The 25,324-nt window shown below is 52.3% G+C and overlaps 2 protein-coding genes across 7 annotated transcripts; both read left to right on the forward strand.

Annotated features, from left to right (window-relative positions):
* Positions 1-326: 326 nt before the first annotated feature.
* On the forward strand, positions 327-10,504 carry LOC146333855 (ras-related protein Rab-8A). 6 transcript variants are annotated; one of them, XM_084826100.1, is made up of 8 exons: positions 327-461; positions 740-800; positions 1,651-1,711; positions 2,198-2,275; positions 4,402-4,491; positions 4,814-4,879; positions 5,825-5,875; positions 7,004-10,504. In XM_084826100.1, the coding sequence occupies exons 1-8, from the start codon at positions 338-340 to the stop codon at positions 7,094-7,096; spliced, it is 624 nt and encodes a 207-aa protein (XP_084682226.1). In that variant the 5' UTR covers positions 327-337; the 3' UTR covers positions 7,097-10,504. The 6 variants fall into 6 exon arrangements, with proteins under 6 accessions (XP_084682226.1, XP_084682224.1, XP_084682227.1 ...); XM_084826098.1 differs by lacking the exon at positions 740-800 and adding an exon at positions 2,874-2,976 and having other exon boundaries at positions 7,004-8,242; XM_084826101.1 differs by having other exon boundaries at positions 5,845-5,875; positions 7,004-8,236.
* A 2,852-nt stretch (positions 10,505-13,356) lies between these two features.
* Positions 13,357-18,476, forward strand: LOC146333856 (protein FAM32A-like). The gene is made up of 4 exons (XM_084826105.1): positions 13,357-13,448; positions 13,984-14,131; positions 14,300-14,353; positions 18,140-18,476. The coding sequence occupies exons 1-4, from the start codon at positions 13,372-13,374 to the stop codon at positions 18,206-18,208; spliced, it is 348 nt and encodes a 115-aa protein (XP_084682231.1). The 5' UTR covers positions 13,357-13,371; the 3' UTR covers positions 18,209-18,476.
* The last annotated feature ends 6,848 nt before the right edge of the window (positions 18,477-25,324 follow it).

The raw sequence follows: 25,324 nt of genomic DNA on the forward strand, positions 1-25,324 counted from the left end.
CGCACTTCCGGCGCGGCCGAGGAGGCCCGGCCATAGAGGCGGGAAGTGGGCGAGAGCGGCTGCCGCCCTGGCCTCCCAGGCTCTGCGGCTGCCGGGGAGGCCTGCGCTTCCGTCCGCTCTGCCGCGGCGGAGCTCCGCGGCGCCGGCCAGCCAATGGCGCGCTTCGGCGCAGACGTGGCGGGCCGCCGACCTATGGGGTTCTCCGTCCCGGCTCTTCCTGCGGGCGGCGGGGGAGGGCGGGCGCCGCGCGGCGGCCAATGGGCGCTGGGCGCCGCGCGGACGAGCAGGGCCGGCGGCCAGTCGGAAGCCGCCGTGCCGCGCCGCTCGGCCGAGGAACATGGCGAAGACCTACGACTACCTCTTCAAGCTGCTGCTCATCGGCGACTCCGGCGTGGGCAAGACGTGCGCGCTCTTCCGCTTCAGCGAGGACGCCTTCAACGCCACCTTCATCTCCACCATCGGTGCGTCGTCGCCCGGCACCGCCAGGGCCCGCCCCGGCGCGGTCGCCATGGCGACGCCTCGGCCCCGGCCCCGGCCCCGGCCCCGGCCCCGGCCGCAACGCCGCCGGGCCTCCGCGCGGGGAAGGTGGCGCCCGCCCAGCGCCACGCGCGAGGGGCCCCGGAGGCCCCCGCTCGCGGCTCCCCGGGCCGGGCGGCGGGCAGGCCGCGGCGGCGCAGAGAGCGCCGGCCCCGCGGCTCTCCGGCCCGCCGCGCTGACGGGCGGGCGCCCTCTTTTGCAGGCATCGACTTCAAGATCCGGACGATAGAGCTCGATGGGAAGAGAATCAAGCTGCAGATCTGGTAGGGGCCGGCTGGGCCGAAGCCTCCGGCGGGAGACAGGCCTGGGGCGGGCCTCCGGAGCGGGGCCTCGCGGGCGTCCTGAGGCCACCAGGAGCCGGGGCTTCCGGGCGCTGGAGCCGACCCGCGTGCGCAGCGCGGGAACCCGAGCCAGGGCATCCCCGTGCAATCACGGGGCAGCGGAGTTGGCAGGGGCCTGTGGGACCACCGAGTCCAGCCCCTGCGCAACGCAGGAACCCGAGCCAGGGCCACCCCGTGTGGCTCCAGCTCCGTTAGGAACAACTTCGCCTTTTGTAGAAGGGCCTGCCCGCGTGCGTGAGGAGGCAAGAGGGGGGAGGATCCCTCGGAGCGCCTGCCGATGTTCACGCCTGGCCCTTCCCCCTGGGGTGGTGCCGGGGCGGTGTGTGCGCAGTGACTGCTGGCTCTGCTCCGTGCAGCCTGGCCGTGCACCTGCGAGGCCAAAGTGCTCCTGAGGGCTGGTCCAGCAGTAGCAATGGGTGGGGAGGAGGGCCTGGCCTTGGCCAGGTGTGGGGGGGGGCAGGGGCCGCCATTGGCGTCGGGGCGGCTTTTCTGTAAGCCTACCCGACATGAGTGGGAGGGAAATCCTTTGGGCTGGCCAGGTCCAGAACTGGCTGTGTTGTCGAGAGGGGTGAGACCGTGGTTTGGAGGCTGTGGCGAAAGCATGCTCCTCCTGTGCCCCGCTCCTCCAGAGCACCTTCTAACAGGACAGCCTGGCTTCTGCCGAATGCTCGAACCCCTCAGCCAGCATGACTCGAGGAGAGGGTCGCAGCATCCGTGTCAGACGTCAGCTCTTGCTTGGCTCTTGTCACAGTGTCTTGTCCAATTCCTCTAGGGACACAGCTGGGCAAGAACGGTTTCGAACGATCACGACCGCTTACTACAGAGGAGCGATGGTGGGTTCCATTCTCTCTCGACTTGGCTGAGCCCTCCCCCCTCTTGAGACATGCTGCTACTCCAACGTTAATTCAAGCCACCCTGTCCGTGTTCCGTGCTAAAAGCATCATACCTGCCGGGAGCTTATTTGCGTCTTCCCCTCCCTCCTTCCTCTCCAGCTGCTTCCGATTTGAGCTCCCTTTCTTCACCCATCGTGTTGCCCGTTCCTTCTCTGCTACTTTCCACATGGCTTCCCTGTAGCTTTTTGGATTTAAAACTCCGAGTTGATGGCTTTCGACACAGCTCCCTCTCCCTGACCCCCACGTCACTCCTTCCACGCAGTCAGCCTCCTCTGTTCCCTTCTGCGAAGCTGCTCTCGAGAAAAGCTCTTCTACTCTCAGCTCAGCAACCACCATCAGCACAACAGCAGTCCTCATGAGATCCCACAAGAGCAGCAGAAGCGGCAACCGTTGACTTGGTCTTGCTTGTCGTTTCTGCCTCTTTAGGGAATCATGCTGGTGTACGACATCACCAACGAGAAGTCATTTGAGAACATTCGGAACTGGGTCAGAAACATCGAGGAGGTATGTTCCCGCAGTCGTTGTGCGCAAGAGGGCCCCTCTCTTTAAAAGGCCAGGGTCTCCAAGTCACTTCCTTCACACTGAGGACTAGTTCTCACAGACTGCAAATGAGGGGCGCGGGGTGCAAATATGCACAAAGGGTTCCCTGCGTATAGAAAGCCAGCTGTCTGGGAGAGGCCCTTGCTCGATCTCAGTGGTTGAACGGTGCATGCCTTGCATGGAGAAGACACCAGCTTCAGTCCTGGGCCTCGCTCTCTCTTTGCCTGAGGCTGCTGCCAAGCAGACGGTTCTGGCCTAGAGGGACCAAGGCACAGGGCAACTTCCTGGGTCCCCCCCCCCCACATTTCCACATCACCTTCTCCCTGATACACCGGTTTTGCATGTGCAAGGGAGAACCTCTGTCACATGCTGTCTGAAATGGTCCCACCAAGGTGCAGCTGTAGCACCTCATCCTGTGAGAAGCCAGACCAAGTGCAAAGGCATTCCTCAGTCAGACCTCTTTGATTCCTGCTGCGGCATAGAGGAGGGGATGTGGAGGGGCAGCGGAGCTTCTCAAGGGTTCCTTTTCCTTGCTCCACAAAGTATTTCTCCATCCTGACAGAAGAAACTCCTCAGAGGTGCTAGAGGACTTCTCGGTTTCTTGCAGAAGGCCCTTTGGGAGAGGGAAACTGCCAGTCAGTCATGCTGCTTGCCTGCCTCTTTGGGTAAAACCCTACAGAAAATGCATCTCGTGGATGGCACATGCCAAAATGTGTTTGCTGGGACGGCCGAGTCCTGCGACTAACCCCTAAATGCTTTTGCTTTGTTGACTTGTCTTTGATTTAGTGGCATTGCTTTGTTTTGTACATGTCTGAAGTGCAGTGAAGTTTCCAGAACATTCCTCCTCTGCATTTATAAAACCATACTTTCAAAGTAATGGAAATGCTCCACATTCCACACTAGTGAGACCTCATCGCGAGGGCCGTACCCACTTCTGGGTGCTGAACTTTATAGATTAATTTGAACAGGTTCATAGGAATCATAGAATAGTAGGGTTGGAAGGGGCCTACAAGACCATTAAGTCCAACCCCCTGCTCAAGGCAGGACTCCAAGCCAGAGCATCCCTGACAGGTGGCTGGCCAGCCTCATCTTGAACGCCTCCAGTGTGGGAGAGCCCACCACCTCCCTAGGGAATTGGTTCCATTGTCGACTTGCTCTGACAGTCAGGACGTTTTTCCTGATGTTCAGCTGGAATCTGGCTTCCTGTCACTTGAGCCCATTATTCCGTGTCCTGCACTCTGGGTTGATCAAGAGATCCTGGCCTTCCTCTCTGGGATGACCTTTCAAGTCCGTGAAGAGCGCTATCCTCAATCTTCTCTTCTGAAGGCGAAACATGCCCCATTCTTTCAGTCTCTCCTCATAGGGCTTTGTTTCCAGTCCCCTGATCATCCTCGTTGCCCTCCTCTGAACCCTCTCCAGCTTGCCTGCATCCTTCTTAAAGTGCGGTGCCCAGAACTGGACACAGCACTCCAGATGAGGCCTAACCAGTGCTGAGTAGAGGGGAACTAGGACTTCCTGAGGTTTGGAAGTGATGCTTCTGTTCATGCAGCCCAAAATAGCATTTGCCTTTTTTGGAGCCAACAAAGAAGCTCAGCAGTGTGGAAAAGACATCTTGTGAGGAAAGACTGAGGGAACGGGAGAAGAGAGTGATAGCACTCTTCCAGGGTCTGAAGGTCTGCCACATAGAAGAGGGCAAAAACCTGTCCTGCCCTACTGGTGAACAGTAGGAGAAACTTCTTATCAGTAGGAGCAGTTCGACAGTGGAGCCTATGGCCTAGGTGGGTGGTGGCCTCTTCCTCCTTGGAGGTCTTCAAGCAGATGCTTTTCAACTTTCTTGGGCCGAGGGGCAGGGTAGAGGGGCTCTAGTGCTAGATTTCCAGCCTTCAGACTGTGGCCTTCAAGGCTCCCTCCAGCTCTGTGTCTTGTGGCAGGGAGTTTGCCATGCTTATGAAATAGCTGCAGCAGCCCTGAAGTGGCTTCTCCCTCAAACTGCGGGAGGGAAACGTCGTGTGACAAGTTAGTCAGCTTTCCGCACCAACCAGGCTGTGGTAGTTTCTCACAAACTAGGCTGAGTTCTCTTCTTCTCCCAGCATGCGTCTCCAGATGTAGAAAAAATGATCCTGGGAAACAAATGTGACATGAATCACAAGCGGCAAGTTTCCCGAGAGCAAGGAGAGAAGGTGAGGGCAGACCCAGCATCCAAATACGGGGGGCGAGGGGGGAATGTAAAAGGCAGCTTGTGACCACCCAGGTCACTGCTGTGAGGCTCGGGTCTTCCCTGCTTGTCTTGGGGTTCATACAGCACTTGCAAAAGTTTGACCAGTGGGCTGTGACTAGGGCAGCCACACCTAGGCGGTGTGAATGGGCCCTTTTGACCTAGGGGTTGTGGGGGGTTTGCCTTCATGGGGTCACTTGGTTTCTCAAGGGGCTGTGCTGCAGGAGGGCGAGGCACACACCACTTTGGACCCCGTAACTGACCTGAGATGTCTCCTCTTTGTTCAGCTGGCCGTTAGCTTTGGAGTTAAGTTTATGGAGACCAGTGCAAAGGCAAACATTAATATCGAAAATGTAAGTACCGCCCTTTCATCTTGCCAAACATCTTCCTCTTTATTGTTCCAACCATAAGTCGCAACAGAAAGCAAAGACAAAAAAGCATAATAAGTACAACAACACACAATATTCACAACAATAAGTGGTGTAACTTCTACTGCTTAGAAAACTGGCTGGAACTTCGAAGCCAATGAGGTGAACCCAGCCACTGCTCTTTTATGAGACGCCAGCAGAAAGTCAATTTTCCTCCATTCAGAACAAATGACTTTCCTCTCAATAGCGGAATTTAAAACATTTAGAATCATAGAATAGTAGGGTTGGAAGGGGCCTGTAAGACCCTCGAGTCCAACCCCCCACTCAGTGCAGGAATCCAAGTCAGAGCATCCCCGACAGATGGCTGTTGAGCCTCATCTTGCAGTTCATTTGTATGAACTGCAAAAGAAACAGGGCAATCAAACCAATAAGCAGGCACATCACAGAACCATAAGGGGCAGAGTCTAGAATCAGAAGCTCTTTCTCAAAACAGTCTTCTAAAATGGCAGTTGCATCCCTCAACAACACAGTTCGGACAGTAGGCTTAGGAATAAGCTTCACATGGTCTTCATATTCAAGCGTGAATTAAATGTCACATACCAAGGGATTACTTGCAATCGCACGTCAGTCAGATTGGACAGAAGCACCATAAACCCATGCTCCAAAAATGTGTTGGATGGCAAGGAGGTTAAGATAAGACAAACGTAATGCTGGTTTTGATGAGCTAATCTTTGGAGCCAAGTGAAATGTTTTACTAACTTGACCCTCATTTTCTCCAAAAGACACAGTGTGGGTAATCTAGTATTTGAAAGGAGGCCTCCATTGTGTTTGGGCTGTCATTCTTCAGACAAAGCTTCTGGGGCTTCAGAAGCAACGGGAGCATTTTTGCATCCTGTCATAACCCTCCTGTATATCTTGCTTTAATTTTAGGCATTTTTTACTCTTGCCAGAGACATCAAAGCCAAAATGGACAAGAAACTGGTGAGTAGCTTGACCATAAGGGAGCCCCCTTGGGCCGGGAATATCAGTCACGGCCCGTTAATATGCTGCGCAGATGAAGCCAGACTGCTAGTCGTGTGGCTCTTTGCATTCTCCTTGGTGCGCTGCCAGTGTCTGACAAGGCCTGTTTTCAGTCATCCGAGCCGCTGGCTTCCAGCCCCAGTCGACCTGACTGGGGCTGGAAGCCAGCGGCTCAGATGACTGAAAACAGGCCTTGTCAGATACTGGCAGCGCACCGAGGAGACTTGCCAAGATCCCTTGGGTTGCACAAGGAGGCATAGCCTGGGGGTACAGATCAGGTGTCAGTGGCGGCGGGTCCCTGACGCAGTCCCATTCTCACAACACACAGTAATTGCATCTGGCGAAAAGAGACAGCAGTTGTAGCCCCCCCCCCCCCAAATGCCAGTCCCCATAGCCGCTTCCCCCTGCTCCTTGGCCCTCCCAGGGTGCTGGCATGGAGGGTGCTGCTCGGTGTTTGTGCCTGGAGTCCTGAGGCAGGGTAGCTGCGATGGTGTGACGTGGACAAGATCCCGCATGTGTTCAGGAGGCAAACGGGTTGCAAAATACCCCCCCCGCGCGCGCGCCGTGCAGAACGTTCCCACGTTGTGAGAAGAGCGCTTCCCCCAGGAACACATCAGCACCAGTTCCTCCGTGGGGGTCTCTATGTGTGCGACGTGAGGCCAGGGAGAGAGCAGCTCACGCCACCTTCCCTGTCGGGGGCTGATACCCTGCCCGAGGCATGCTGTGAGACCAAAGGAGGGACAGCCCCCCATCCCCCTTCGTGCCATGGGAAGGGGGGCAGTTTTGCTTGCTTTTTGAAGAAGTGCTTTCCCCAGCACCTTGCCGGGTGCAAAGTCCTGCCGTTGCCACCATGGCGGCTGTGTCCGGGAAGCGAAGCAGCTTAAGGCGTGATGTAGCGACACGTCTGCACCCATCCGCTCGGGGCGCTCCGCGGCATGGCTGCGCTGGCAGAACAGCTCCACCATGGGGCAGCGCAGTGGCAGGCTTTGGCCTTCTCCCCGTCGCCTGCCCGTTGGCGGAAGGCGAGCAAAACATCGTTGCCTAAGTTCCAGGGTAACGGGCTCCTGCTGTCCTGCTTCCCCTCTGTAGGAAGGCAACAGCCCCCAAGGGAGCGGCCAGGGCATCAAGATCAGCCCAGACCTGCAGAAGAAAAGCAGCTTTTTCCGATGTGCTCTTCTCTGAGGGGCATGGCCTTGGTGTGAGCCCAGCCTGCTCCCCCTTCCTGGACTGTGCCTGCTTGCAAGGGGGCCTTCTCTCTCTCTGGATCCAGCCCTCTGCAGCACTCCCATCAAAATGAAACGGAGAACGTGGCTTCTTTTCACGATTGACTCTTTGTGCCGGAGAAACACGGCCGCTCCCTGTTGCTTCTGCCAGGTGGGAAATGTGTCATCTAGCCTGGGTGGTGGGAGTCTCAGGGGAAATGTGTGGGGCAAGAGATCAGGTGCTGGAAATTTCCTATCAGGTTTCTCTCCGGGATGTCTTTTGTTAACTGTGTGGACTCTAGTAGAAAAAGCAAGTTATGATCAGAATAACTCTAAAATGATTTCCCACTGAATTCCCGGTCGAGGAATGGTCTGAGCGTGGGGCATAGACAGGTTTCTAGGGCTGAACTGTACAGCCAGCTGAAAGCACTGAATTTTGTAGCCGCTCTCCTACCCGCCCCCTTACTCTGGGGCCAGAAAACATGCTTCCCGTTATCAGAGCATGGCATTCTAGTCTGCTCATGGCAATCATTCTGCACGCCCTTGTGGTAGAAGTTGCACAAGGCCTGGATATAAAAATAAATCTATTTTTTTAGAGAAACCAAAGTCTGCTCTTCAGTGGTGCGCCAAACGCTGGAGAAAAGGGCAGGGTTTTGGACGTGTCCAGGGGGTTGATGCACGCCATTAACGCCTGCCCCGATGAAGGCGCATCTGGCCTCATTTAGAGGGGAAGGGCGGCTGTGAGTGGCAGTCTCCATGCAACCGTCCCTAGAGAAGCAGATTCCATGGTGGCGACGGGACCTCGTTCTGTCTCTGCTGCTCACCCCGCACGTCTTCTTTGGCATTAAAAAAACATAACTAATACAGAGCTCTACGTTGCAAAGCAACACAAAGGACCATGGGCATCCCGTGTAAAAATCGATAGATTTAAAAATGTGTAGATCGGAAATGTCTAATATAAAGGTTTTAAAATGTGAACTGTTTCAGTATCAAATGCCAGCCTCAGTCACAATCAGCGTTCAACAGCCAATCAAGCCACATGAATGAATGTCAGGGATTGTTTCATCTCATCCTTTCCACGGATGTCAGGTTTCACTGTATCAATAAACGTTGGCGCCTTAATCACAGAATCATAGAAAAGGGGTTGGAAGGGGCCTCAAGACCATCGATCCAACCCCCTGCTCAATGCAGGAATCCAAGTCAGAGCATCCCTGACAGGTGGCTGTCCAGCTTCATCTTGAATGCCTCCGGTGTGCCCACCACATCCCCAGGTCATGGGTTCCATTGTCATATTGCTCTAACAGGAAGTTTTTTCCTGCTGGTCAGCCGGAATCTGGCTTCCTGTCACTTCAGCCCATTATTCCGTGTCCTGCACTCTGGGATGATCGAGAAGAGATCCTGGCCTTCCTCTCTGTGACAGCCTTTCAAGTACTTGAAAATCCCCTCAGTCTTCTCAAGGTTAAACATGCCCAGTTCTTGAATCTGGCTTCCTGTCACTTCAGCCCATTATTCCGTGTCCTGCACTCTGGGATGATCGAGAAGAGATCCTGGCCTTCCTCTCTGTGACAACTACTTGAAGAGCGCTGTCCTATCTCCCCTCAGTCTTCTCAAGGCTGAACATGCCCAGTTCTTTCCATCTCTCCTCATAGGGCTTTGTTTCCAGGCCCCTGATCATCTTTGTTGCCCTCCTCTGAACCCTCTCCAGCTTGCCTGCATCCTTCTTCAAGTGCAGTGCCCAGAACTGGACACAGATGAGGCCTAACCAGTGCTGAACAGAGGGGAACTAGGACTTCCCGGGACTTGGAAGCTATGCTTCTATTAATGCAGCCCAAAATAGCATTTGCCTTTTTTGCGGCCACATCACATTGTGGGCTCATATCCACTTGTGCTCGACAACAGTGCCAAGATCCTTCCTGCTAGTAGTGTTGTTGAGCCAAGTCTCCCCCATCTTGTAACTGTGCATTTGGTTTCTTTTTCCTAGATGCAGAACTTGGCATTTATCCCTATTCAATGTCATGCTGTTGTTTTCTGCCCAGCGCTCCAGTCTGTCCAGATCACTTTGAATTTTGTTTCTGTCTTCCAAAGTATTAGCTCTCCCGCCCCATTTTGTGTCATCTGCAAATTGGATCAGCATTCCCTGCACCTCCTCCTCTTAAGTCATTAATAAAAATGTTGAAGAGCACTGGACCCAAGACTGAGCCCTGCGGTGCCCCACTCATTCCCTCTCCCCAGTTTGAGAAGATCCCGTTGATAAGCACTCTGAGTCCGATTCTGTAGCCAACTGTGGATCCACCTGACAGTTGTTTCATCTAGCCCACTCTGAACTAGTTTGTTCATCAGGATATCTTGGGGCACTTTGTCAGAAGCTTTGCTGAAGTCGAGGTATACGATGTCCACAGCATTACGATGTCCAGAGCATTCCCACAGTCCACATGGGAGGTGACCTGATCCAAAAATGAGATCAGATTCGTCTGGCAGGATTTGTTCTTGACAAATCCATGACGGCTTCGAGTAATCTGCATTGTTGTCAAGGTGCTTACAGATGGATTGCTTTATCTGCTCCAGAATTTTCCCAGGGATGGATGTCAGACTGAGTGGTCTGTAGTTCCCAGGTTTCTCCTTTTTGTCTTTTTAGAAGATAGGGACAACATTAGCCCTCCTCCAGTCATCTGGCACTTCCCCTGTCCTCCATGATTTCCCAAAGATAATAGACAGTGGTTCCGAGAGTTCTTCTGCCAGTTCTTTTCTTAGAGTGCAGTTCATTTGGCCCTGGAGATTTGAACTCACTCAGATTAGGTGTTCCTTGACCATATGCGTATCAATCTCAAGCTGCAATCCTGTCCCTTCAGCCTGTACTTTGCCTTTCCAAGGGGGCTTATAGACCCTCTTTGGGGAAAAGACTGAGCCAAAGTAGGAATTGAGCACTTCTGCCTTTTCCTTGTCATCTGTTATCATTTTGCCATCCTTATTTAATAACTGAACCACCATTTCTTTCCTCTGTCTTTTACTATGCTCATATCTGAAGAAAGCCTTTTCGTTGCTTTTAGCATCCCCGCTAACCTCAGCTCATTCTCTGCTATAGCCTTCCTGACGCCATCCCTGCAATCCTGTGCTACCTGCCTGTACTCTTCCTTTGTAGCTTGGCCTTCCTTCCATTTCCTGTATGTGTCCTTTTTTGTTTTCAGGTCATCTCTACGCTTTTTGAGAAGCCACATTGGCTTCTTCTGTTGTCTTCCGCCTTTTTTTCTTGTTGGAATTGTTTGTAATTGTGCCTTGAGAATTTCCTTTTTTAAAAACTCCCACCCATCTCGGACTCCTTTTCTCGTTAGAGTCGCTTGCCACGGGACCTTACTGATCATTGTTCTGAGTTTATTAAAATTGGATTTCCTAAAATCCAGGGTACGTGTTTGGCTACACTCGGCTTTTGCTTCCTTTAGAACCAAGAACTCAAGTATAACATGGTCGCTTTCCCCCAGAGTTCCTGTAACTGCTACTTTATCCACTAAGTCATCTCTGTTGGTTAGGATCAAGTCAAGGATAGCCGATCCTCTAGTTCCTTCCTCCACTTTCTGTAGGAGGAAATTATCAGCAACACAAGCCAGGAATTTCCTGAAGGGGCCATGTTTTGCAGAATTTGTCTCCCAACAAATATCAGGGAAATTGTAGTCCCCCATTACTACTACGTCATGCTTCCTTGAAACACTGGCTGTTTGCTTTTCAAAAGTTTCATCCTTGTCTTCTCTTTGATTGGGTGGCCGGTAGTAGACTCTGACCACCATGTTCCTTTTATTCTTTGCTCCATTTATTTTAACCCAGATGCTCTCGATGGGGCTACCAAGCTCATCCTCCTGTATTTCTGTGCAGAGATACGTATTTTTCACATAGTGCAACCCCACTTCCCTTTCTTTTCCTCCTATTCTTTTTGAACAAGCTATATTCTTCAGTTGCTGTATTCCAGTCAAGAGAATCATCCCACTAATTCTCAGTTACACCTATCAAGTTATAATTTTCTCCCTGTGTTAAGAGTTCAAGTTCGTTTTGTTTCCCGTACGCTGGGCATTAGTGTATAGACATTGGAGACCATGGGCTTTATAGTCCGGCTTTCTTTCTACATGTTTCTGAAGACTGTTATTGGGCGCTATTAGAGCTGTTCTCTCCATTGTGGTACATGAGCCTTCATCCATTGTTAGCCCCAGCTTCACGTCTTCCTCCCTCGTAGCATTGAGTTTAATCTTTCTCATTTCTCCAAACAACAACCGCTACAAAAACAGCGAAGAAGGGGTGTGGAGCCATGCAGTTACTGTCAAATCTACGCCTGCCTGCCTGCTGGACAGGAGCCGTGGGTGTGTGCTTAGTGCAATAGCTCAAGTTCCCCAGCCAGGTACTGGAGGTAATATACAGTAGCCATCATGACCAGGAGCTGGGGAACATGGGTTGTTGCACTCATGTCCTGCTTGTGGGCTTCCCATTGGGGCATGCGGCCTGGCTCAGCCTTGGAAGGTTGGTTGCTCTTTTGGAGGAGATACTTGCTGTCACCCTCTTCTGTGGGACTGGGCCCCTGGAATTTCCAGGCACGGCGTCTAACTTGTTCCTGTGTCAGGCTGACTCCCCCCCTCCCCCCCCAGTGGGGAAGATTGCTGGGTGCAGTGTGGATTGTTGCTTTGGAGTGCCAGTTCCTCATGTGCTCCTGTCAGCACAAGAGACAGCATGCCTAATACACAGCTTAGACCTGATCTACTGACAACACTCCATCTTGGAAACGGGAATGGCCTTCCACTCATGGAATTGCTACAGCTGGGTCCCAGGGAAGGAGGGAAAGCGCAGCTCTCACAGAGGGGAGAGACACTGGGCACCACCATGTGCCTTGCCCCTACGCAGGTAGCGATTGGGAATGCTGAAGCTTGGACTCATCCCTCAGAATTAGGCCCATGGAATCCTAGAACTGTAGGGCTGGAAGGGGCCTACAAGGCCATCGGGTCCACCCCCGCTCAATGCAGGAATCCAAGCCAGAGCATCCCTGACAGATGGCTGGCCAGCCTTGTCTTGGATGCCTCCAGTGTGGGAGAGCCCACCACCTCCCCAGGTATTTGGTTCCATTGTCGTATTGCTCTGTCAGCAATTTTTTCCTGATGTTCAGCCAGAATCTGGCTTCTTGTCACTGGAGCCCACGATTCTGTGTCCTGCACTCTGGGATGATCAAGAAGAGATCCTGGCCTTCCTCTCTGTGACAACCTTTCAAGGAGTTGAAGAGTGCTATCCTATCTCCCCTCAGTCTTCTCTTCTCAAGGCTAAACATGCCCAGTTCTTTCAGTCTCTCCTCACAGGGCTTTGTTTCCAGTCCCCTGATCATCTTCGTTGCCCTCCTCTGACCCCTCTCCAGCTTGTCTGCATCCTTCTTCAAGTGTGGTGCCCAGAACTGGGCACAGTACTCCAGATGATGCCTAACCAGGGCTGAGTAGAGGGGAACTGGTGCTTCATGGGATTTGGAAGCCATGCTTCTGTGAATGCAGCCCAAAAGAGCATTGGCCTTTTTTGCAGCCACATCACGTGGTTGGCTCATCTTCAGCTTGTGATCGACAACAATGCCAAGATCCTTCTTGCTTGTAGTGTTGTCGAGCCACAGATCGTGTAACTGTGAAGCCTTTGAATGGTCTTCCATTCTGCAAATGAACAGATTGGATGGGGAAAGGGCACCTTGATCCCCGGCAGCTCTGAGCCCAAAACAAAGTCGCTTGGGGGGTGGGGGTGCGTGGGGCTCATACGTGGGGGCTGGCTTGAGAAGGTGGGCTTCTTTGCCTGGGAGGAGAGTAACCAAGATGCTGCAGCCAATGCGCTAAGCTTCTTCCTGAGAGGGAGAAGAGCCTGGCCACGCTCGAGGTTTAGCCCGCGCCCCAAGAGCTCGCCCCCTGCCCGCCTGCTTCATAACAAGGCCTTGGACGACGTGACCCCTTCAGCTGGGCCCCCTTCTGGAGCTGCCCGGAAACAGCAGCCGGGACCGAAGGGATGCTGCGGCGCCCAGGAGAGGTTCCCCAGGCCGACGCGAGGCCGCCGCGCCGAGCGGGGCTGGGCTCGGCGGCCTCGCGGCCCTCCCGCCCGGCTCTCCCGTGGCTGGGGGGCGCGCCGGCTCGGCAGCCTCGTCCTGCGGCGGCAGCCGCGGCCTCGCCGGCGCGGGAGCCCGGGGGCGCCTGCTCCCGCCGGCCGCGCGGTGGCGCCCGGCCGCGGGGAGGCCGGCCCGGAAGCGCGGCCGCCCGGGCGATGGCGGCGTACGAGGCGGCCCAGCGCGGCCCTCTGCGGCTCAAGGGCGGCGCCGGAGGGGCGCCCGCGGGGAAGCGGTGAGGGCGCGGCGGCTCCTCCGCGGGCGGCCGGCGCGGAGGCCTCAGCCCGCTGGCCGGGGGCGCCGCCCTCTCGCGCGGCGCCGGGCGCGGCGCCCCGGGAGGAGGCCCCGGCTCGTGCCGCGCGAGCCCCAGCCGCCCGGCCGAAAGCGAGCCCGCGCGCTCCGGCGGTGCGCGCGCCCTTGCCTCAGGGAGGGGCGCGGGGAGCGCCGCGGGGGCGGGGGCGCGGCTCGCTGCCGAGCCCCCGCGTCGCTGCGTCAGGCCGGGGTCGCGCCGGCGGGCCCTGCCTGGCCCCGCGGCGCGCTGCCGCCGGGGGGGGCGGCCTTGCCTTCGAGGCAGCTTTGTGGGGTCCTTCGGTGTCCCCCCGGCCCCATCTTCGTGGCCCGATCGCGAAGGGCCGCTCTTCCCAGCGCCCTCGAGATGAGGGGATGCCCCGGCTGGAGCCCTGCCCTGAGCAGCGGGTTGGGCTGGATGGGCTTGCAGGCCCCGGCCAGCCGGGCCGTTCCATGATTCTGTGCTGCCGGCCACGTTGCAGGAAGAAGAAGAAAGACAAGGAAAGGAGCAAGATTGTGGACCAGATTGTGAGCAGCAAGAAGCAGGAGGAGGCGGAGGAGGAGGAGAAACGGGCCCTGGACAAGCGGACCCCCGCCCAGTTGGCCTATGAGAAGATGCAGGAGAAGCGGGTAGGCCTGTGGGAGGGAAGCGGGGGCCAGGTCTGGGGAGGGAGGCTGGGCGGCCTGGGCCAGGCCGGCTGGCCCTTCCCTTCTCCCAGGGGGAGGGAACGTGGTCTGGGCCTGCACAGGGGGCCTTGGAGGAATAAGAGCTGTCCATCCTCTCTTTCTGTCATGTAGAAAATAGAACGGATCCTGAAGAAAGCCTCCAAGACCCACAAACAGAGGGTTGAGGTAGGTTGCTACGTGGAGGGCGCAAGCTTCCTGCCCCATGGTAGGGGAGCCTTGCCCAACATCCTGCGGGGGGGGGGGGGGATTTTGCAGAAGGCCCGAGGGAATCCCCACATCTTGGCCATTCCCTTCGGCACTTTCACTGTGCGAAGCCCCGTGGCGAGAGGAGGGTGGGGAGGGGATCGGCCCCAGCCGCTAGAGAAGTCATAGAAGCGTAGAATCATAGAATAGTAGGGTTGGAAGGGTTGGCCTTGTGGGCAAGGCCATCGAGTACTTTATTCATTAAGTCATCTCTGTAGGCTAGGATCAAGTCAAGGATAGCCGATCGTCTAGTTCCTTCCTCTACTTTCTGTAGGAGGAAGTTATCCGCCACCCAAGCCAGGAATTTCCTGGAGGGGCCATGTTTTGCAGAATTTGTCTCCCAACAAATATCAGGGAAATTGAAGTCCCCCATTACTACTACGGGGGCCGTGGTGGCTTAGCGGTTAAGACGCTGAACTGCAGACCGGAAGGTCGGCAGGACAGCAGTTCGAGACCCGAGTGCCGCGTGACGGAGTGAGCTCCCGTCTTCAGTCCCAGCTTCTGCCAACCTAGCAGTTCGAAAGCAAGAAATTGCAAGTAGATAAATAGGTACCGCTTTGGCAGGAAAGGTAACGGCGTTCCATGCATCTCGGTGTTCAGTCATCCCGGCCACATGACCACAGAAGCGTCTTCGGACAGCGCTGGCTCTTTGGCTTAGAAATGGAGATGAGCACCACACCCTAGAGTCAGACACGACTGGTTGGGGACACCTTTACCTTGTTTTTATTACTACTACGTCATGCTTCCTTAAAACATTGGCTATTTGCTTTTCAAAAGTGTCATCCTCGTCTTCTCCTTGGTTGGGTGGCCGGTAGTAGACTCCGACCACCAGGTTCCTTTTATTCTTTGCTCCATTTATTTTGATCCAGATGCTCTCGATGGGGCTCCCAAGCTCATCCTCCTGTATTTCTGTGCAGAGATATGTATTTTTCACATACAGCGCAACCCCACCTCCCTTTTTGTTCCTCCTGTTCTTTTTGAACAAGTTATATCCTTCAATTGCTGTATTCCAGTCATGAGAGTCATCCCACCAAGTCTCAGTTATACCTATCAAGTCATAATTTCCCTCATGTATTAAGAGTTCAAGTTCGTTCTGTTTCCCATCCTCTGGGCATTAGTATATAGACATCGAAGACCACATGCTTCATAGTCTGGCTTCCTTCCTACATGTGTCTGAAGACTATTATTGGGCTCTATCAGAGCTGTTCTCTCCGTTGCAGTGCATGCTCCTACGTCCATTGTTACCCCCAACATTACATCTCCCTTCCCCGTAGGATTCAGTTTAAAGCCCTCCTGATGAAGTTCTTCATGCTGTGGCCAAACACATTCTTCCCAGCCTTTGTGAGGTGCAACCCATCTCTTGCCAACAGTCGATCTTCCAGGAAGTATAGCCCGTGGTCCCAGAATCCAAATCTCTCTCATCAGCACCACCTTCGTAGCCAGTCATTCATCCGGAGTATTTTTCGTTCCCTTTCTAGCCCTCTTCTACCTACTGGAAGGATGGGTGAGAAAACTATCTGGGCCCCAAAGTTCTTGAGTTTCCTTCCCAGAGCTTCAAAGTCTGACGTGATCTTTTCGTAGCTCCGCTTGGCAGTATCATTTTTTCCCACATGGATGAGAAGACAGGGATACCTGTCAGTGGGCTTACTGAGTGCAGGCACCCTTTCAGTCACGTCTCTAATCCGTCCGCCTGGGAGACAACATACCTGGCGAGTCCACGGGTCTTCGCAACATACTTGGGTCTCGATCCCACGCAGCAAGGAGTCTCCCACTACTCCCACTCTTCTTCTTGTTGTAGGCCTGGGTTTCATCGCCTCTGTTTGACTGACCTTCAGCCTCTTGCTCACGCTCATGCAGGTTCCCCTGTGATTCTTCCTCTGCAGGCTGTCCTCCAGTCTCATCCACAAGTACCTGGAATCGGTTCCACAGCTCCACTGCTTCCACTGGCACAGAGTGGTGTCTAGTTCTTCTTCTCCTAACTGTCACCCTTTTCCACGGAGTATCCTCTACTCCATTTTTCTTCACCTCAGCATTTCCCACTTCTGCCTCCTCTTGCTGTTGCTCTTCAAGCTTTGGTCTTCTCTTTGCTGCTGTAGTTCCCCCATTCTGTCCAAGAACGCTTCGTGTTCTCTTATTCCCCGGAGGGTTGACAGTCACTGCTCCAGTCCGCTTACTTTTTCTTCCAGCAGCGTCATCAACTTGCACTTGTTGCAGGCGTGGGCCATGTTGTTCTTAGGCAAGAAAACAAACATGGCACAGGCCTTGCAGGCCACCACCACTGGAGAGTCCTGTCCTTCCATTGCCTCTTTTCCCTTTTTGTGTCTAGCTTTGTGATTGTTCTAGACTAGCCTGCGCCTGTTCCTCTACTCAGTAGAGGTTAAAAGCAGAGTCCCACTGGTGTGGAAGTGTGTGTTACAAGACAAATAAATGAAAAAAAAGTTAGTTCAAAAAGACCAAAAAATGTTAGGGGCCTCCCCCTTGACCTCCCCTGCTGAACTCCCCTGGCCAACTCCTGTTTGCTCCCCCTGTCTGCTCGCTCTGGTCGCTCGCAGTCTGGGAGCTTGCTTGCTTCTGTAGTCCCTGGACTAGCTGGAGCAGCTTGCTCTGCTCTGCTCAGCTGGGAGGCAGGAAAGAACAGCCTGGGGGAATGGGCCGGGGCCGGGGGGGGGGTACTGCAAGAAGCCTGGCAGGGAGGGAAGAACGTGGAAGAGAACTTTGGGGAACTCTTTACACCCGTCCGGGCTACAAACCGTCCTCTCTAGTGCTCTAAATTGCTGTTAACACTGAACTGTTTTGCTAGTTTCTGTGGGGACTTGACTGTTCTGCTTGCAGAGAAAAGCTCCCCTATGCTTCAGTTTCCCTCAGCCTCTGGATGCACCTGATCTTGTCTGATCTCGGAAGCTGAGCAGGGTCAGCCCTGGTTAGTGCTTGGATGGGAGACCGCTTGGGAACCCGGCTTCCTGCACTGAGCAGGGGGTTGGACTTGATGGTCTTGGAGGCCCCTTCCCACCCTCCGATTCCATGAGTCTCCACATATCCTTCTCCATCACCAGACATCCTGCACAGCGTGTCTTTCTTGCCTCGGGTGACTGGTTGTCATGAGGCGCCAACATGCTTTTTGCTAGTCCTGAAATAGCAGAGTGTCAAAGGGAGGGGATGCAATCTCTGCTCTGGGAAACGACACTGGGGTGCCCAGGTACTGTCAGTTATTGTTGGGCGGTGGAGCTGTTCAGGTCTGACAGGCAGAACGGTGTGGATTACAACGCATTCGGCATCCCCGTCAGATGTCAAGAGCGGGATGATTCCCCCCCCCCCCAATGATTCCTTGAGGCAGTTTGTTCACTAGTAAAAGGTAGAATTGGGTCACAGTCAAGAAACGGGTTAGTGGAGTGAGGATGGTCACAAGCAAACGGAAGCTACAGTCAAGCCAATGGGCCTGTGTGTGTGTTTGGACTGCCTTGGCGTGAGCAACTTCACCTGCCCTCCTGCACCCGTTTACTTGGGAGAATGCCCCAGCGAGCTCAGTATGTCTTACTTCAACTAACCATGTACAGGATCCAGCTGTCAGAAAAGCAGTTTCTGATGTATTGTTACTTTTGATATATATTTCACATAATGTAAGTATGCATCAATACGTTATGCTCTTGTATATTCTGAGATGAATAACCCGTTGTGCACAATCTGTATTTTTCTTCTGTCCTCTCCTAGGATTTTAATCGGCACCTGGACACTTTAACAGAACATTACGACATCCCCAAAGTCAGCTGGACTAAATGAGTGTGCATTTCCTTTTTCCCCCCTTGTCTGATGCAGAATTCAGCCAGTGTGATGTATGCTGGACTGGAGGTCTTATTTGGCACCATTTCTTGTTTCTTTTCTGCATCTTCTCGATTAAACTCTTGTTTTTAGAAAGAGATGTGAGCTTTGCCTCCTGTCTGTGGTACGAAAGTCGGCCCGACTAGGCCTCGTGAGTAGTCTGGTTCTAGCAGCCAACCAAGGTGCCTGATGGGATTGAAAGGATGGATACATGTCTGACCTTGAGAAGGTAATTGTAACTTGCTCATTATAGGCAGGAAATTCCGTTTTCAGGGAGTGGTTTAGGACTTTAGAAGGGAAAATAACACAGCTGTGCTGATAAGACCATTGCTGAGCGAAATTAGCTCTTGAGCATGCGTGGTGTGTTTTGTTTGTTCTCCGACTGTCAGTCTGTATGAAAGCATCCTCCTTTGGGGGCCGGGAGTGAGACACAGCATCCTCCCTCTCTCTCTCTCTCTCAGCTGTGATGTGCTTTAACCCCGACTGTTCAACCTAACCTGCCTCGGATATTCCCTTAACAGCGGCTTAACTTGCTTTTTGTACATGGAAGCTGCTTGGCCACCCCACACAGGCTGTTTCAGCTGCAATTTCACCTGCTTTAAGAAGTTGTCTTTGAATAGCTAGTTATAAACAAAGGACAACTATGAAATGTCTGGCTTGTGCAGGAGGTTGTTGCTGAAAACCAAACACGAGGATGAAGAGTCCCTTTTACCTCTCTGTTTTCTAGCCTGACTGCTGCAATGCGTGTGTGCGAGAGGATTGCATGTGTGTGTGTGTGGTTTTAACTTGAGCTGCTGGCAGGAGCTGCTTCCATGCAGCAGGTATTGCTTGGTGAACACCGTCCTGGCTGTCCAGTATCTGCGTTTAACTTTGCACACCTCAAGCCTTTTGCAAACAAAAGGGAACTACGATACTAGCCCAGCCATACCGCTCCATTTTCCAAACTCGGTTTACAACACGAAAACTATTTGTGCCACATTCTGGTTTTGTGGCTTTTGCTCGTTCTAGAATCACAGAGTCATAGAATAGTAGGGTTGGAAGGGGCCTGTAAGACCATCGAGTCCAACCCCCTGCTCCTTGCAGGAATCCAAGTCAGAGCATCCCCGACAGATGGCTGTCCAGCCTCGTCTTGGATGCCTCCAGTGTGGGAGAGCCCACCGCCTCCCTAGGTCATGAGTTCCGTTGTCGTATTGCTCTAACAGGACGTTTTTCCTGATGTTCAGCCGGAATCTGGCTTCCTGTCACTTGAGCCCTTTATTCCGTGTCCTGCACTCTGGGGTGATCGAGAAGAGATCCTGGCCTTCCTCCCTGTTAGCATTCATCCTCCTTGCTATAATTTCTCTTTCTCAGTCTTGGACAGCTGGGCCCAAATCCAACTGGAAGCCAGGCTGAGTGGCTTCATTCTTTTCATTTCTGTGGGCTTGGCCTTCTAGACATGCTAAGGGTCTCTCAAAGCAGCAACCTTGCTGGACCTAAGGTTGGTGGGTCTGGCCCATGCCTGGATGGGAAACTAACCCAAGAGCCTTCTGCGCAGGACCTGGAGGTCCATGGAAGAGAGGCAAAGTATAGAGCAAACAAAATATGTCTCCCTGGGGCCTTGAAAGTGTGTAGTCCAAAATGCCAGGAGGGGCCCATATGGGGGAAGCCTGATTTTGATCATTTTTGTTTGGGCTTTCAGGACAGAAACGTTGTCACTGTGGTAAAGAGCCCCTGTAATGATATTCATAATTTTCCAGCTCAGTTCAGGCAACATCTTCTTACTGCCACAATGCCTCTTTCATCCTTGGGTTTCATTCTGGAATTAAACTCACTATTTGTGAATTAAGGACACCCCACTGCCTGGAATGTGTACACTAAAAATTACTACTATAATTATAGCAAAGGCTATAATATACAGGAGGCACTCACCTGGATCAGAAGCTTTAATAAGAATTCATTTTGGTCATTTTTCTGCACCTTGCAAAATGTAATAAATACAGAAGCTTAAAACACACGCACGCACGCAGCTGTTTCCCCATCAGAACACAATAGTTCTTTATGAAGTTGGCCATGGGAAGTGACTGCTGGTTTTGGGGGGTCTGTTTCTCAATCTTCAAGGAGTTGAACCGAGAAGAAGGTTGTCACAGAGAAGAAGGCCAGGATCTCTTCTTGATCATCCCAGAGTGCAGGACACGGAATAATGGGCTCAAGTGACAGGAAGCCAGATTCCGGCTGAAAATCAGGAAAAACTTCCTGACTGTAAGAGCAATACGACAATGGAACCAATTACCTGGGGAGGTGGTGGGATCTCCCACACTGGAGGCCTTCAAGACGAGGCTGGACAGCCATTTGTCAGGGATGCTCTGACTTGGATTCCTGCATTGAGCAGGGGGTTGGACTCGATGGCCTTGTAGGTCCCTTCTAATCCTACTATTCTATGATTCTATGAACCAACAGACAGTATTTGGCACATTTCTGTAACTAGGAAACCAGATGTACGCATGAGAACATTTAGGACATCTAGCCCGCCTATGGAATGTGTAGGTTACTTTATAAATGATACACTTCCACAAGAAAATATTCCTCCCAGTTCAGTTTCACATGCAGGAACACAAGGCAGAGAAGACGCGCTGCCACGGCCTACTCAGACCAAGGAGAAGAGGCACACGATCGGGAGCCCATCCAGGCTGTGACTGGGCAAAAGGGTATCATGGACCAATGCCGCCGCAGGAAGCCACAACTTGCCTTTCATCTTTCAGTTTTGCGTTGCACACTTCACATGGGATGTTTGGGTTTTCCAGAGAGCCTAGCACCTTTGGAATGACCCTCCTATAAACAAGGCATGGCTGCAGCTTTTCTAGTTTCACAACATTCTGCTCTACAGGGCAGGAAAAGAACAAAAAGTGACATTTTATTTGTGCCCAAAAGAAGGAGGGGGGAGAGAACAAAGTATGTGGTCTTGGAGTCAATAAACATGTAGCTGGGTAATCCGGTAGACATTACTTACTTGGACTCCCAAAAGGCTTTTGACAAAGCCCCTCACCAAAGACTCCTGAGCAAACTTGGCAGTCTTGGAATAAGAGGAGAGGCCCTCTTATGGATCAGTAACTGGTTAAAGAACAGAAAGCAGAGAGCAGGAACAAATGGTAAATTTCCCCAAAGGAGGGATGTAAATGGTGGGGTCCCATAGGAATCTGTATTGGGACCAGTGCTTTTCATCTTATTCATAAATGATCTGGAATTAGGTGATGCTCTGACTTGGATTGATGCACTGACTTGGATTCCTGCATTGAGCAGGGGGTTGGACTCCATGGCCTTGTAGGCCCCTTCCAACCCTACTATTCTATGATTCTTTGATAGGAGTGAGCACTGAAGTGGCCAAGTTTGCCAACGACACCAAATTATTCTGGGTGGTTACAACAAAAAGGGATTATGAGGAACTCCCAAAGGATCTCTCCAAACTAGAAGATTCATAGAGTATTAGAATCAGAATAGTAGGGTTGGAGGGGGCCTGTAAGACCATCGAGTCCAATGAATGGGCATCCAAATGGCAAATGCGGTTCAATGTAAGCAAGGGTACAGTGGTGCATGTTGGGGCAGCAAATCCCAACTTCAAGAATAGCCTGATGAGATCTCAGCTAGTGGGGACCACCGGAGAGATCTTGGGACTTGTGGTGGATGAAAACGTAAACCTACTGTGCAGCTGCTGTAAAAAAAGCAAGCTCTATGTTAGGCACGTGAAGGAAATATCCAAGGCAGGTTAGGTTGAACAGTCAGAAATTTATTAAAGCACATCACAGCGGTGGGAGAGACAAGACAAAGCCTTGTCTCTCCCCCCAAAAGAAAACAGGATGCATTTATACAGACTGAAAGTTGGAGAACAAAGAAAAACACACTACGCATGCTCAGAAACCAATTAGTACGCAGCACAGTCTTATCAGCACAGCGGCCTTGTTAGAGCAATATGACCATGGAACCAATTTCCTAGAGAGGTGGGGGGCTCTCCCACACTGGAGGCCTTCAAGACGAGGCTGGCCATCCATCTGTCAGGGATGCTCTGACCTGGATTCCTGCACTGAGCGGGGGGTTGGACTGGATAGCCTTGCAGGCCCCTTCCAACCCTGCTATTCTGTGATTCTATGAGTTACTTAGGAATTTCTTGCTTATGAGCAAATTATAACTACCTTCTCATGGTCATGCGCGCATGAGCGCGCGCACACACATACATACACACTCAATCCCATCAGGCACCTCGCCTGAACCAAGTTTTGTTCTAAGTTTGAGTCGGTATCAACGTTGCTGTTTGGGGGGTGAGACACGGCGTCGACTGACTCCCTCAGCTGTGATGTGCTTTCATAAATTTCCGACTGTTCAACCTAACCCGCCCGGGATAATTCCTTAACACATTGCACATCTTGCTGGGGGGCTGTTTCTGGTAGATCTAGGTAACGGGTTTAGTCATTTCAGTCTCATTTTGTGGAACTGGGATCACTGGTGTTCCTCCATGAGCATGGACTGGCACATGGCTGCAGATCTAGCAGTTGGATACATTCAAGCGTACTTGAATCTGGTTCACTACTTTCAGGAAAGTGTTCTTTGATTTCACTCAACGAAAGACGTCGATCAGGAGCAGGATGCAGGATGCAGGCGGGCCTCAACATGAGAACATGCCTCTGGTGGAGCGCGAGACAACTCTTTCTTCACCCGCAGGTGCTAGGCTCACTGCTAGGCTTATGCTCACCTCACCAGCGAGTGCATGGCTCACTACTGGTCCTTCAGAGGTGGCTATTTTGTAATCCAGAGGAGGCCAAAGTCCGAAAGTAGAAGATCTCACACGATAGCAGGAGAAAGGGCAACAAGCCAGGACCACAATGGCAGACAGAGATGTTCTCTTCGAGGCCCCAAATGACTCCCAAGAGCTGATGAACTCTGTTAGGGCACATCCAGCGTTGGCTGGTTCTGGGGAGCATTGGCTTCAGGGGGCGACACTTCCTTGCAGTGGCATGCAGGGATCCAGGTAAGCTGTCTTTGCAGCTTCACGGCAGCGTGGGTGGTCAACAGCCCCTGATGGGGTCCTTCCCAGTGAGGCTCAAGGAAAGACTCATTCTGATGGACTTCGATGGAGACTCAGTCTCTAGGGTACAGGCTGTGACACTGTATCGCAGGAACGACTGGAAGCCCTTTTGGAGCAGGGGGCTGGACTCGATGGTCTTGCAGGCCCCTTCCAACCCTACTATTCTAAGATTCTAGGATTCACCTGTGAATGGAAAGCCTTCACACACTTCATTAATGCTTGGCAAGAGTTCAACACAGCCTCCGCTGAAAGACACATTAGTAAGATGTTCTTTAGTAGGTGCTGAAGACGGGAGTCTCGTGGGTCTTCCTATACGGATCTTATGTGGGCAGAGTGGCATGCATGCTGAGCAGCACCGAAGGGAGAGCATCAGGATATTTAAGTCCAGTTTGAGCACAGATTTTGGCTAATTTGTTCTTTAAGTCCTTTGGGGATAACTAGTCTGGACCTGGGAAAATGTGACATGGATACCATTTTTGTTGTTCTGGTTGTCTTTTAATGTTTTAATAGTTTTACAATTTTAATATTGATGATTTAATTATATTTTTAACTTTTGAACAGTTGTATTTATATTTCTATTTATAGGTTTTAATTGTAGCAGTTTTAACGTAAGGCCGCCTTGAGTCCCAGTATTGGGGAAAAGGCGGGATATAAATAAATATAATAATAAGATACCATTCTTTCTTTCTACCAGCCCTGTTGGCTGGGGATGGTAGGGGCACTGAAAATGCTGTTGGATTTGCAGAGTTTGTATACACAACTAGTAATGCATATTTAAAAGACCAACATTTTTTCTTCATCTGAATGAAATCTACTCGCCTGTTAAAAGAAAGCTTACAGGGCTCTTAACTCTTGGTTCAGTCACACTGGTTTCCAGAGGAGTGATGGGGGGCCGTACTTCAGGGATGTTTATCTGAGCAGGTGGTGCACATTCCTTCTCTCAGACAAGGACAGGTAACAGGCCAATTGGGTGGGATAGCGAATACTTTGGAAGACAGAAACAAAATTCAAAGTGATCTGGATAGACTGGAGTGCTGGGCAGAAAGCAACAGAATGACATTGAATAGGGATCAATGCCAAGTTCTGCACCTAGGAAAAAGAAACCAAATGCACAGTTACAAGATGGGGGATATGTGGCTCAACAACACGACAAGCGAGAAGGATCTTGGCATTGTTGTCGATCACAAGCTGAATATGAGCCCACAATGTGATGTGGCTGCAAAAAAGGCAAATGCTCTTTTGGGCTGCATTAATAGAGGCATAGCTTCCAAATCCCGGGAAGTCCTAGTTCCCCTCTAGTCAGCACTGGTTAGGCCTCATCTGGAGTACTGTGTCCAGTTCTGGGCACCACACTTGAAGAAGGATGCAGACAAGCTGGAGAGGGTTCAGAGGAGGGCAACAAAGATGATCAGGGGACTGGAAACAAAGCCCTATGAAGAGAGACTGAAAGAACTGGGCATGTTTAGCCTTGAGAAGAGAAGACTGAGGGGAGATATGATAGCGCTCATCAAGTCCTTGAAAGGCTGTCCCAGAAAGGAAGGCCAGGATCTCTTCTCGATCATCCCAGAGTGCAGGACACGGAATAATGGGCTCCAGTGACAGGAAGCCAAATTGCAGCTGAACATCAGGAAAAACATCCTGACTGTTAGAGCAATATGACAACAGAACCCATGACCTAGGGAGGTGGGGAGCTCTCCCACACTGGAGGCATTCAAGCCGAGGCTGGACAGCCACCTGTCAGGGCTGCTCTGACTTGGATTCCTGCACTGAGCAGGGGGTTGGACTCGATGGCCTTTTGGCCCCTTCCAACCCCACTTTTCTATGATTGTATGCTTCTATGAATTCACTCCGGATTTTTTAGAGCAAGTCCCACTAAGTGAGAAAACTGTCAGAAAGTAACTGTCAGTAACTGCTGCCCCCCTTAAGAACATACGAGCCCTGCTGGATCAGACCGAGGGTCCATCTAGTCCAGCATTCTGTTCACAGTGGCCAACCAGCTGTCGACCAGGGACCCACAAGCAGGG

This window comes from Heloderma suspectum, chromosome Z (genome assembly GCF_057233095.1).
Source record: "Heloderma suspectum isolate Gila_16-S chromosome Z, 16-S_ref, whole genome shotgun sequence".
Lineage (NCBI taxonomy): Eukaryota > Metazoa > Chordata > Lepidosauria > Squamata > Helodermatidae > Heloderma > Heloderma suspectum.

Coding starts and splice junctions, on each gene's coding strand:
- LOC146333855 (XM_084826098.1), top strand. CDS start 338: ATGGCGAAGACCTACGACTACCTCTTCAAGCTGCTGCTCATCGGCGAC. Junction 462..1,650: donor CACCTTCATCTCCACCATCG/GTGCGTCGTCGC, acceptor CAATTCCTCTAG/GGACACAGCTGGGCAAGAAC. Junction 2,276..2,873: donor GGGTCAGAAACATCGAGGAG/GTATGTTCCCGC, acceptor CCATCCTGACAG/AAGAAACTCCTCAGAGGTGC.
- LOC146333856 (XM_084826105.1), top strand. CDS start 13,372: ATGGCGGCGTACGAGGCGGCCCAGCGCGGCCCTCTGCGGCTCAAGGGC. Junction 14,132..14,299: donor AGAAGATGCAGGAGAAGCGG/GTAGGCCTGTGG, acceptor TCTGTCATGTAG/AAAATAGAACGGATCCTGAA. Junction 14,354..18,139: donor CCCACAAACAGAGGGTTGAG/GTAGGTTGCTAC, acceptor GTCCTCTCCTAG/GATTTTAATCGGCACCTGGA.